This window comes from Phocoena phocoena, chromosome 16 (genome assembly GCF_963924675.1).
Source record: "Phocoena phocoena chromosome 16, mPhoPho1.1, whole genome shotgun sequence".
NCBI lineage: Eukaryota > Metazoa > Chordata > Mammalia > Artiodactyla > Phocoenidae > Phocoena > Phocoena phocoena.
The window spans coordinates 31,815,169-31,828,131 of NC_089234.1; the positions used below are offsets into that span (position 1 = coordinate 31,815,169).

General features: G+C 40.1%; 1 protein-coding gene across 1 annotated transcript in view; it reads left to right on the forward strand.

Annotated features, from left to right (window-relative positions):
- Positions 1 to 2,284: 2,284 nt before the first annotated feature.
- Positions 2,285 to 12,963, forward strand: part of ALDH18A1 (aldehyde dehydrogenase 18 family member A1) — a 44,169-nt gene continuing 33,490 nt past the window's right edge. The window contains exon 1 of the mRNA XM_065893799.1: positions 2,285 to 2,399. Within this exon, the coding sequence (XP_065749871.1) occupies positions 2,312 to 2,399 (88 nt within the window). The 5' untranslated portion in view covers positions 2,285 to 2,311. The remainder of the gene's footprint in view (positions 2,400 to 12,963) is intronic.

Below are 12,963 nucleotides of genomic sequence, written 5' to 3' on the forward strand. Positions count from 1 at the left end.
AACTATCCTTTGCAGTGAGGTAGGGGTCAGTCAGAGGCCATGAGACAGGCAGGGAGGCCTGGTTTCTAGATCAGTCTTCAACCTGATAACTTACCTTAAACGTTCAGAACTTTCAGTTATTCATAGATAAGAGAGAGGTAAACAGTCCATAAATATAATTTATGATTACATCTGTCTGTCAGAGGATATGGAATTCTTTGTGCCTGTGACAGGTCCTGAAAGAAATAAAGAAATGCATTGTAAGATATCATTAGTGTCTGAAATACAGACAGAGGAGAGCAGATGTTTATTGAGCATCTCTTGTACCCAGGCATTCCATGCATTCTCTCACAATAATTCTATGAGGTGCTTACTGTTATTGTCCCTAGTTTACAGATGAGGAAACTGAGACTTAGAAAGATTGGAAGACCCACAGCTAGCAAGGCACACAGCTAGCAAGTGCAAAGCTTGAACCTAAATCTCTCCAACTCCAAAATCCTTGTGTCCCATGTTTACCATGCTGTCAGTGGGAAGTTTATAATCTAGTTGGGAAAATCAGCAGTAGCACATGAACCAGTCAGAAACTAATGCTAGAGTTGCTGGGGAAAGTTTGTGAAGGAGATAGAATTAGAATTTTAGTGTCACTATTTGATTATTTTACCCTTTTGGCTCTTCTAGGGTTATTTTGGAGAATTCATATGTAAATAATTGTTTAGCAATAATTACTGAAGGAATTTGTAAAAGCAGCAAACATAGATCATGGGCTCACATCATGCTTCAGCGTTATGCAAATAATTTTCTCTTGGGACCTTCCATACTGTCACAAACACTGAAGTCAACAGAGAGCACTTAACACTTTCTGTTGCCTATTAGAGGCCATATCTTTTACAACAGATGCATCCTGCCAGTCTCTTCTCTCTTCTTTCTGTACCTTTGTGCAGTATAAATTGAAGAGCATTAACCATTCCTTGTTTCTCTTCACTTTGGGGCAAAATGCTAGTCTTTTGAGGCATGTTTAAGCACGTTGAGACATGTTTAAGAGGGTTGACTATATCTACCAATACATAGAGAAGTTAAAAGGAGACCCGCAAGCAAAGAACACACAGTGTTTTTCTTATCTTGTGAAAACAACCATGTCCCTGTAGTGTAACAGCTGCAATAATGAATGGCATATTCTCTGTGTTTTTTTATATATATATGTGTGTGTATATATTTGTATATATATGTATATATGAAGATAGATAGATGAAGAAGCCCCCTACCTATTTGTGAAATAAACTAATCTTTGTCTAAAACTTGACCTACCGTGGGAAAATGCCCACAGCCACTATGTTCTCAGCTCTGAGATTTCTAGGTATGTACTCATCCTCCAAGAGATGTGCCCACGGTCATTTCAGATGCCAGCCATTTGCAGGCATTGCCACTCCTTCCCAGGGATTCAAGAGTGTGCTTTGGATTCCTGTGGATGGCAAGAAGAAAGACAAAAGAGCAGCCTCCCACCTTTCCTCCCTTTTCTTGTGTCAGCAAGGATCAAGCTGACATTTCAAATATGTGGTTTTCAGAGTTCTGTCGGGAGGTGCTAGCAGGAAGGTGGAGATGGCTGCTTACGGAATGTTGAATCTGTTTTTTGATCTGTTGGAGACTCCTTAATGGTGTAGGAATTGTGGTGAAGATTTAATATCAATACGTAAACATTATACCTTAAAGATTTTTTTGTCACTCAAAATATTCATAATCCTTAGTTTCAATTTGTCTACATAAAAACTAAAATGGTTGGGACTTCCCTGGTGGCACAGTGATTAAGAATCTGCCTGCCAGTGCAGGGGCCACTGGTTCGAGCCCTGGTCCAGGAAGATCCCACATGCCGTGGAGCAACTAAGCCCATGCGCCACAGCTACTGAGCCCGCACGCTGCAACTACTGAAGCCCATGCTCCACAACAAGAGAAGCCACCACAATGAGAAGCCCGCGCACTGCAACAAAGAGTAGCCCCCGCTTCCCGCAACCAGAGAAAGCCCGCGTGCAGCAACGAAGACCCAACGCAGCCAAAACATAATTAATTAATTAATTAATTTTAAAGAAAAAACTAAGATGGTTGTAAGAAAGGAAGAATAGAGTCAGAGCCTGGGAAGGAGCCATTTGTTTTTTCTCTCTTTTCTATGTGTAGAAGAGGTGGGAGTTCCTCTAATACAGGGGAGTTTGGAGCAGGAGAGTCAAGTTTTTACTCTCAGTGTGGGGAGGTGGACGAAAATAAAATGAATTGTCTGGTATTTTGATTCTTCATTTTTTAAAATGCATTCTGCAGATACCTCGGTCAGTGACCACCTTGCAGCATGTTGAGTCGAGTCTGCCGCTCTGGGTCCCCGTCCTTCACCCACCGTCTCCTGCCCTGGGTCCAATCCACAACACTCTCCAGATCTTGTAGGTACCGTAGGAAACATAATTATGTGGGAGGTTTGGTCCAAGTGTGTTTCAACAAGGTTTTAAAAAGTAAAAAAAATGAAATTTGGCAGAATTGGACAAAGGCAGTAAGCCAGGAAGCAGCCTACTGGTGAAACGTCGTGTTTGTATTTACCAATAAAGGGAAATTTTTGGAGGGGATAGATAGGTTTGTGGCATAGATTATGGTGATGGTTTCACGAGTGTATACTTACCTGCAAACTCATCAACTTGTGTACATTAATTTTGTACAGCTTTTGGTATGTTAAATAAATAACTCAAAATTTAAAAAAAATTTTAAAGATAAAGTGTTACCTTTATTTAATCCCCCAGGATTTTTTGCATGCTATTTTTCTTCATTCCTTCTTTGTAATTAAGTGTTTAATTTTGAGATAATTATAGATTCACTTGCAGTTGCAAGAATTAATACAGAGAGATCCCTTATATCCTTTCCCCAGATCCCTTATATCCTTTCCCCAGTTATCGCAGTATCTCAACCAGGGTATTGACCAGGGTGGATAGAGTCAAGATAAGATTTCCATCACTACAGGATCCTTCAAGTTTCTCTTTTCTAGTTGTCCTCTCCTTTCTGTCCCTAACCCCTGGCAGCCTCTAATCTGTGCTCCATTTTTATAATTTTTAAATGTTATATAAATGAAATCATACAGTATGTGACCTTTGGGGGTGACTTTTTTTACTCAGCATAAATCTCTGGAGATTCATCTAAGTTCTTGTGTCTGTCAGTCTGTTCATTTTTATTGCTGAATAGGATTTAATGGTATGGGGGTACCACAGTTAGCGTAACCATTCACCATTGAAGAACAACTGGTTGTTTAACATTTTTTGTCTGTTACGAATAAGGCTGCTGTGAACATTCGTGTATAGGACTTTGTGTGCACGTAGTTTTGGTTATCTGGGATAAATGTCCAAAAGTTCAGTTTCTGGGTTGTATGTTAGCTGCATGTAGTAGTTAGTTTTATAAGAAATGGCAAACTGTTTTTGCAGAGCGGCTGTACCATTTTACATTCATACCAGCAATGTATGAGTGATCCACTTTCTCTTCATCCTCACCAGCATTTGATGTTGCCACTCTTCGATTTTATCCATTTTGATAGATATATAATGATATCTCACTGTGGTTTTAAATTCCTTTTCTCTATTGACCAGTGAGGTTGGACATCTTTTCATGTGCTTATTTGCTGACTGCATATCCTCGTCAGTGAAATGTCATTTGCTCATTTTTAATTGGATTGTTTGGTTTTCTACTTTTGAACTTTGAGAGTTTTTTAATGTCTTCTACAGACTAGTCCTTGGTTGGATTTGTGATTAGAAAGTATTTTCTCCCAGTTTGTAGCTTGCCATTTCAGTCTCTTAACAGGGTCTTTCACAGACGAAAGTTTTTTTTACTTTGATGAGGTCCAGTTTATCAGTTTTTCATTTTATGGATTGTATATGTGAGGTCAAGTCTAAGAACTCTTTGTATAGCCTTAGATCCTGAAGATTTCCTGTTTCTTTTTCTAAAAGTTTTGAACTTTTGCATTGAAGTCCATGATCCATTTTTGTTTTCTTTTGTTTTTTTAGCATTTTTAGTGGAGTATAATTGCTTTACATTGTTTCGTTAGTTGCTGCTGTATAACAATGAATCAGCTATACATGTATCCCCATATCCCCTCCCTCTTGAGCCTCCCTCCCACCCTCCCTATCCCACCCCTGTAGGTGGTCACAAAGCCCCTAGCTGATCTCGCTGTGCTGTGTGGCTGCTTCCCGCTAGCTATCTGTTTTACATTTGGTAGTGTATATATGTCAATACCACTCGCTCACTTCATCCCAGCTTACCCTTCCCCTCCCCATGTCCCCAAGTCCATTCTCTACTCTGTGTCCTGCCCCTGTCCTGACCCTAGGTTCTTCAGAACCTTTTTTTTTTTTTAGATTCCATATATATGCCTTAGCATATGGTATTTGTTTTTCTGTTTCTGACTTACTTTACTCTGTATGACACACTCTAGGTCCATCCACCTCACTACAAGTAACTCAATTTTGTTTCTTTTTATGGCTCAGTAATATTCCATTGTATACATGTGCCACATCTTCTGTATCCACTCATCTGTCGATGGACACTTAGGTTGCTCCATGTCCTGGCTATTGTAAATAGTGCTGCAGTGAACATTGTGGTACATGACTCTTTTTGAATTATGGTTTTCTCTTAGTATATGCCCAGTAGTGGGATTGCTGGGTCACATGGTAGTTCTATTTTTAGTTTTTTAAGGAACCTCCATACTGTTCTCCATAGTGGCTGTAGCAATTTACATTCCCACCAACAGTGCAAGAGCGTTCCCTTTTCTCCACACCCTCTCCAGCATTTATTGTTTGTAGATTTTTTGATGATGGCCATTCTACCTCATTGTAGTTTTGATTTGCATTTCTCTAATGATTAGTGATTTTGAGCATCCTTTCATGTGTTTGTTGGTACTCTGTATATCTTCTTTGGAGAAATGTCCATTTAGGTCTTCTGCCCATTTTTGGATTTGGTTGTCTGTTTTTTTGATATTGAGCTGCATGAGCTGCTTGTATATTTTGGAGATTAATCCTTTGTCAATTGCTTCGTTTGCAAATATTTTCTCCCATTATAAGGATTGTCTTTTCGTCTTGTTTATGGTTTCCTTTGCTGTGCAAAAGCTTTGAAGTTTCATTAGGTCCCATTTGTTTATTTTTGTTTTTATTTCCATTTCTCTAGGAGGTGGGTCAAAAGAATCTTGCTGTGATTTATGTCATAGAGTTTTCTGCCTATGTTTTCCTCTAAGAGTTTGATAGTGTCTGGCCTTACATTTAGGTCTTTAATCCATTTTGAATTTATTTTTGTGTATGGTGTTAGGGAGGGTTCTAATTTCATTCTTTTGCATGTAGCTGTCCAGTTTTCCCAGCACCATTTATTGAAGAGGCTGTCTTTTCTCCATTGTATATTCTCGCCTCCTTTGTCAAAGATAAGGTGACCATATGTGCATGGATTTATCTCTTGGCTTTCTTTCCTGTTCCGTTGATCTGTATGTCTGTTTTTGGGCCAGTACCATACTGTCTCGATTACTGTAGCTTTGTAGTATAGTCTGAAGTCAGGGAGCCTGATTCCTCCAGCTCTGTTTTTCTTTCTCAAGGCTGCTTTGGCTGTTCGTGGTCTTTCATGTTAACATACAAATTGTATAATTTTTTGTTCTAGTTATGTGAAAAATGCCATTGGTAATTTGACAGGGACTGTATTGAATCTGTAGATTGCTTTGGCTAGTATAGTCATTTTTACAATGTTGATTCTTCCAGTCTAAGAGCATAGTATATCTCTCCATCTGTTTGTATCATCTTTAATTTATTTCATCAGTGTCTTATAGTTTTCTGCATACAGGTCTTTTGTCTCCTTAGGTAGGTTTATTCCTAGGTATTTTATTCTTTTTGTTGCAATGGTAAATGGGAGTGTTTCCTTATTTTCTCTTTCAGATTTTTCATCATTAGTGTATAGGAATGCAGGAGATTTCTGTGCATTAATTTTGTATCCTGCTACTTTACAAAATTCATAGATTAGCTCTAGTAGTTTTCTGCTGGCATCTAGGATTCTCTATGTGTAGTATCATGTCATCGGCACACAGTGACAGTTTTACTTCTTCTTTTCCGATTTGGACTCATTGTATTTCTTTTTCCATCTCTGATTGCTGTGGCTAAAACTTCCAAAACTATGTTGAAAAATAGTGGTGAGAGTGGGCAACCTTGTCTTGTTCCTGATCTTAGTAAAATAGTTTCAGTTTTTCACCATTAAGGACAATGTTGGTGTGGGTTTGTCATATATGGCCTTTATTATGTTGAGGAAAATTCCCTCTATGCCTTCTCTCTTAGAACTGCTTTTGCTGCATCCCATAGGTTTTTGGTCGTCGTGTTTTCATTGTCATTTTTTTCTAGGTATTTTTTGATTTCCTCTTTGACTTCTTCAGTGATCTCTTGGTTATTAAGTAGTGTATTGTTTAGCCTCCACGTGCTTGTATTTTTTACAGATTTTTTCCTGTAATTTATATCTAGTCTCATAGCGTTGTGGTCGGAAAAGATACTTGATACAATTTCAATTTTCTTAAATTTACCAAGGCTTGATTTGTGACCCAAGATATGATCTATCCTGGAGAATGTTCCATGAGCACTTGAGAAGAATGTGTATTCTGTTGTTTTTGGATGGAATGTCCTATAAATATTCAGTCAGTCTATGTCTTTTGGTTGGAGCATTTAAACCATTTACATTTCTGCAGGGTTTTTATCACAAATGGGTACTGAATTTTGTTGAAAGCTTTCTCTGCATCGATTGAGATGATCATATGGCTTTTCTCCTTCAATTTGCTAATATGGTGTATCACATTGATTGATTTGCGTATGTTGAAGAATCCTTGTATTCCTGGGATAAACCCCACTTGATCATGGTGTATGAACCTTTCCATGTGCTGTTGGATTCTGTTTGCTAGTATTTTGTTGAGGATTTTTGCATCTATGTTCATCAGTGATACTGGCCTATAGTTTTCTTTCTTTGTGACATCTTTGTCTGGTTTGGGTATCAGGGTGATGGTGGCCTCATAGAATGAGTTTGGGAGTGTTCCTCCCTCTGCTATGTTTTGGAAGTTTGAGAATGACAGGTGTTAGATCTTCTTTAAATGTGTGATAGAATTCGCCTGTGAAGATATCTGGTCCTGGGCTTTTGTTTGTTGGAAGATTTTTAATCACCAATTTCAGTGCTCGTGATTGGTCTGTTCTTATTTTCTATTTCTTCCTGGTTCAGTCTCTGAAGCTTGTGCATTTCTAAGAATTTGTCCATTTCTTCCAGGTTGTCCATTTTATTGGCATAGAGTTGCTTGTAGTAATCTCTCACGATCCTTTGTATTTCTGCAGTGTCAGTTGTTACTTCTCCTTTTTCATTTCTAATTCTATTGATTTGAATCTTCTCCCTTTTTTTCTCGATGAGTCTGGCTAATGATTTATCAATTTTGTTTATCTTCTCAAAGAACCAGCTTTTAGTTTTGTTGATCTTTGCTATCGTTTCTTTCATTTCTTTTTCATTTATTTCTGATCTGATCTTTATGATTTCTTTCCTTCTGCTAACTTTGGGGTTTTTTTGTTCTTTCTCTAATTGCTTTAGATGTAAGGTTAGGTTGTTTATTTGAGATGTTTCTTGTTTCTTAAGGTAGGATCGTATTGCTATAAACTTCTCTCTTAGAACTGCTTTTGCTGCATCCCATAGGTTTTCGGTCGTCGTGTTTTCATTGTCATTTTTTTCTAGGTATTTTTTGATTTCCTCTTTGACTTCTTCAGTGATCTCTTGGTTATTAAGTAGTGTATTGTTTAGCCTCCACGTGCTTGTATTTTTTACAGATTTTTTCCTGTAATTTATATCCAGTCTCATAGCGTTGTGGTCGGAAAAGATACTTGATACAATTTCAATTTTCTTAAATTTACCAAGGCTTGATTTGTGACCCAAGATATGATCTATCCTGGAGAATGTTCCATGAGCACTTGAGAAGAATGTGTATTCTGTTGTTTTTGGATGGAATGTCCTATAAATATCAATTAAGTCCATCTTGTTTAATGTATCATTTAAAACTTGTGTTTCCTTATTTATTTTTATTTTGGATGATCTGTCCATTGGTGAAAGTGGGGTGTTAAAGTCCCCTACTATGATTGTGTTACTGTCAATTTCCCCTTTTATGGCTGTTAGCATTTGCCTTATGTATTGAGGTGCTCCTATGTTGGGTGCATAACTATTTACAATTGTTATATCTTCTTCTTGGATTGATCCTTGATCATTATGTAGTGTCCTTCTTTGTCTCTTCTAATAGTCTTTATTTTAAAGTCTATTTTGTCTGATATGAGAATTGCAACTCTAGCTTTCTTTTGATTTCCATTTGCATGGAATATCTCTTTCCATCCTCTCACTTTCAGTCTGTATGTGTCCCTAGGTCTGAAGTGAGTCTCTTGTAGACAGCTTATATACGGGTCTTGTTTTTGTATTCATTCAGTCAGTCTATGTCTTTTGGTTGGAGCATTTAAACCATTTACATTTAATGTAATTATTGATATGTATGTTCCTATTCCCATTTTCTTAATTGTTTTGGGTTTGTTATTGTAGGTCTTTTCCTTCTCTTGTGTTTCCTGCCTAGAGAAGTTCCTTTAGCATTAGTTGTAAAGCTGGTTTGGTGGTGCTGAATTCTCTTAGCCTTTGCTTGTCTGTAAAGGTTTTAAATTCTCCGTTGAATCTGAATGAGATCCTTGCTGGGTAGAGTAATCTTGGTTGTAGGTTTTTCCCTTTCATCACTTCAAATATGTGCTGCCACTCCCTCCGGCTTGCAGAGTTTCTGCTGAAAGCTCAGCTGTTAACCTTATGGGGATTCCTTTGTATGTTATTTGTTGCTTTTCCCTTGCTGCTTTTTTTTTTTTTTTTGCGGTACATGGGCCTCCCACTGCCATGGCCTCTCTCGTTGCAGAGCACAGGCTCTGGACGCGCAGGCCCAGCGGCCATGGCTCAGGCCCAGCCACTCCGCGGCATGTGGGATCCTCCCGGACCAGGGCACAAACCCATGTCCCCTGCACCGGCAGGCGGACTCTCAACCACTGCGCCACCAGGGAAGCCTTCCCTTGCTGCTTTTAATACTTTTTCTTTGTATTTAATTTTTGATAGTTTGATTAATATGTGTCTTGGTGTGTTTCTCCTTGGATTTATCCTTTATGGGACTCTCTGCACTTCCTGGACTTGATTGATTATTTCCTTTCTCATATTAGGGAAGTTTTCAACTATAACCTCTTCAAATATTTTCTCAGTCCCTTTATTTTTCTCCTCTTCTTCTGGGACCCCTGTAATTCAAATGTTGGTACGTTTAATGTTGTCCCAGAGGTCTCTGAGACTGTCCTCAATTCTTTTCATTCTTTTTTCTTTATTCTGCTCTGCAGTAGTTATTTCCCCTATTTTATCTTCCAGGTCACTTATCCTTTCTCTTCTGCCTCAGTTATTCTGGTATTGATTCCTTCTAGAGAATTTTAATTTCATTTACTGTGTTGTTCTTCATTGTTTATTTGCTCTTTAGTTCTTCTAGGTCCTTGTTAAGCGTTTCTTGTATTTTCTCCATTTTATTTCCAAGATTTTGGATCATCTTTACTGTCATTACTCTGAATTCTTTTTCAGGTAGACTGCCTACTTCCTCTTCATTTGTTTGGTCTGGTGGGTTTTTACCTTGCTCCTTCATGTGCTGCATATTTCTCTGTCTTCTCATTTTGCTTAACTTACTGTGTTTGGCGTCTCCTTTTTGCAGGCTGCAGGTTCATAGTTCCCGTTGTTTTTGGTGTCTGCCCCCAGTAGGTGAGGTTGGTTCAGTGGCTTGTTAAGCTTCCTGGTGGAGGGGACTGGTGCCTGTGTTCTGGTGGATGAGGCTGGATCTTGTCGTTCTGGTGTGCAGGACCGCATCTGGTGGTGTGTTTTGGTGTGTCTATGAACTTAATATGATTTTAGGCAGCCTCTCTGCTAATGGGTGGGGTTGTGTTCCTGTTTTGCTAGTTGTCTGGCATGGGGTGTCCAGCACTGTAGCTTGCTGGTCATTGAGTGGAGCTGGGTCTTAGCGTTGAGACAGAGATCTCTAGGAGAGCTCTCACCGATTGATATTACGTGGGGCCTGGAGGTCTCTGGTGGTCCAGTGTCCTGAGCTCGGCTCTCCCACCTCAGAGGCTCAGGCCTGACACCCGGCCAGAGCACCAAGACCCTTGATAAAGAATGCTGCTACACACGATGGTTTGACCGGAAGTGCCAGTCCCCCAATTTTTTTAACCCCTCACAGTGATGGCACAGTTCACACCATAGAAAGTGATGTGCTCTAAATGTCAAGGCTCACAGGTTTTCTTATCAGAATTTCCATGAATCAACACAACATTGCAGAGAAGCAAGTATTCTCTGCTGCTACTGTACTCCAGGGCTGGGCAGACAAAAGCAAGAGCATCCTGAGAAAGGCTACCATGATGGGGTCCAAGTTCACAGTAGCCAGCGCTCCCCACTCCAAAACTCAAGGTGTCCAGACAGCTGCTCTGAGCTGGGGTCTGCCCGCTCCCTCCCTCTCTGGGTAGCCAGCACTCCCTCCATGATCCATTTTGAGTTAATATTTGTATAAGGTGTGATGGTTAGGTCAAGGTTCATTTTTTTGCGTCTAGAGGTCTACTTCCAGCACCATTTGTTGAAAGGCTGTTTATGATGTTTTGAGTTGCCTATCTCTTGATAACACCTAAATGTTATCAACAGTCTGTCTCAAAACCTTACTGCAAGAGGACTTGCTTATCAGCTAATCAAGCTTATCATCATTGGAAAAATCTGTTTCCTATTCGTGTAAAGTTTAAAAGTTCAGGGTCTGGAACTAGGCTCCCTGTGTTTGAAAACTATCTCTGCTACTTACTTAGTGACCACAGCTATGGATTTCGGTCACATTTCCATGAGTCGGCATTTTGGACCATGCTCAGCTACACAGTGGTTCCGTGTCCTTGTCAGCTCTCCATTGGCTCAGGGTTGATTGTTGAGGGCCACGGGAGAATCTGCTGGGATGATAGATCATCTGTGTTCCACATGGCCTCTCATCTTCCAGCAAGCTGTCTGTGGCTTCTTCACATGATGCTTCCCAAGAACAGCAAGCGTGGCAGTGATAAGGTCTCTTGAGGCCTAAGCTCAGAATTTACAGAGTTAGGCTTCTGCTACATTTTATTGGTCAAAGCAAGTCATAGGGCCAGCCCCTATTCAAGGAGTGGGAAAATAGACTCCACCTGTTAATGGGAGAAGCTTCAAGTATTGTGGCCATTTTTCCAATCTGGTAATGTTGGTAAGTTACTCAACTTGTCTGAGCCTCAGTTTCCTTATTTATAAAATGAAGCTAATAATAATAATAACTAATTCATAATAATACCTAACTCATGAGTCTTAACTCATGAGAATTCAGGAAGATGATGATAACAATAATGATGATGATAGGCATAGCTAACCCTTTTTTTAAAAAATAAATTTACTTATTTATTGGCTGTGTTGAGTCTTCCTTGCTGTGCACGGGCTTTCTCTAGTTGCAGCAGGTGGGGACTACTCTTCATTGCAGTGCACAGGCTTCTCATTGCGGTGGCTTCTCTTGTTGCATAGCACGGGCTCTAGGCGCGTGGGCTTCAGTAGTGGTGGCACACAGGCTCAGTAGTTGTGGCGCATGGGCTTAGTTGCTCCGTGGCATGTGGGATCTTCCCAGACCAGGGCTTGAACTCGTGTCCTTGCATTGGCAGGCGGATTCTTAACCACTGCGCTACCAGGGAAGCCCATAGCTAACACTTTTTTATAATACCAGCTAATATTTATGGAGGGTTTACTTTGTGCCAATCCTTGTTCATGCATTAACTCATTTCATTCCCCACAACAACCTTATGAGATCAATGAGATAACAGCAAGTAAGTGAAGGAGTTGAGATTCCAGCCCAGGGAGTCTGACTCCAGAGCCTACACTTGTCCTTTCATATATCCTCTGCCTCTGTATAAGGTACATGAATAGTTAACACAGTTCCTGGTATATAGTAAGTATTCGCTTCAGTATTTTTATTGTTGATATTATTGTTTATTCTCATTAGACTCATTCACAGAAGGAGGCACTTTCTGATCTTATCCCTAGATTTTTCTTTGTATCCAGATTTTTCTGGAACCCCATGTTCACTGACCATGATAAGCAGAAGAGCAGAAAAGAAATTAAAAAGGCAAAGTGAAAAAGCATAGAAATACAAACAGAGGGAAGTGGAAGACCAGGAAGAGAGATAGAAACCATGTCAGGGTTCCTTCCTGTTCAGGCCTGGAACACAGCCTCATTTATTACTGAGAATTAGGACTCTGGTGCTGAAAAGCTAAAGGGCTTCTCCTCCCTTGCAGTGTGACCCATGGCACTTTTGAGGAATATGGACAACCCCCTCCCCCTAACACATTTGCATACACATATACCTCGGTATCCCCTCATCCTTAACAGGAGGAGATGTCTTTTCTTTGAGATTTAGAGCCTAAAGTTTCCTTAGAAGATGGGAAGAGATTACTCATCCAGAAGCCATGGATTTTTCTTAACTAATCAAGGCCTTCTAGTCCTTCATGTGGACCCTAAAATGTATAATACACTGCAGCACATAAAAAAATCCCCTCAAGAAAGATAGGGTCAATCTAGGAGGGTGAAAGCGTTGTTGAATAGGAAACCCAGAAAAGCCCTGGACCCCATGGAGCTCTCCTTGGTGCAGAACCCACTGGATATGACTGAGCTTTTACTTGCTTAAAACCTTGTTCAGGGACTTCCCTGGTGGTCCAGTGGTTAAGACTCCGTGCTTCCAACGCAGGGGGTGTGGGTTCGATCCCTGGTCGGAGAACTAAGATCCCATATGTCACGCTGCCAAAAAAACACACCTTGTTCATAGATGTAGCCTCTTCTTGAAGCTTATCAGCCCTGATCTGCTGTGACCCAGTTGCCTGCCGCGAGAATGACCCTTGACTGCCTGGCACC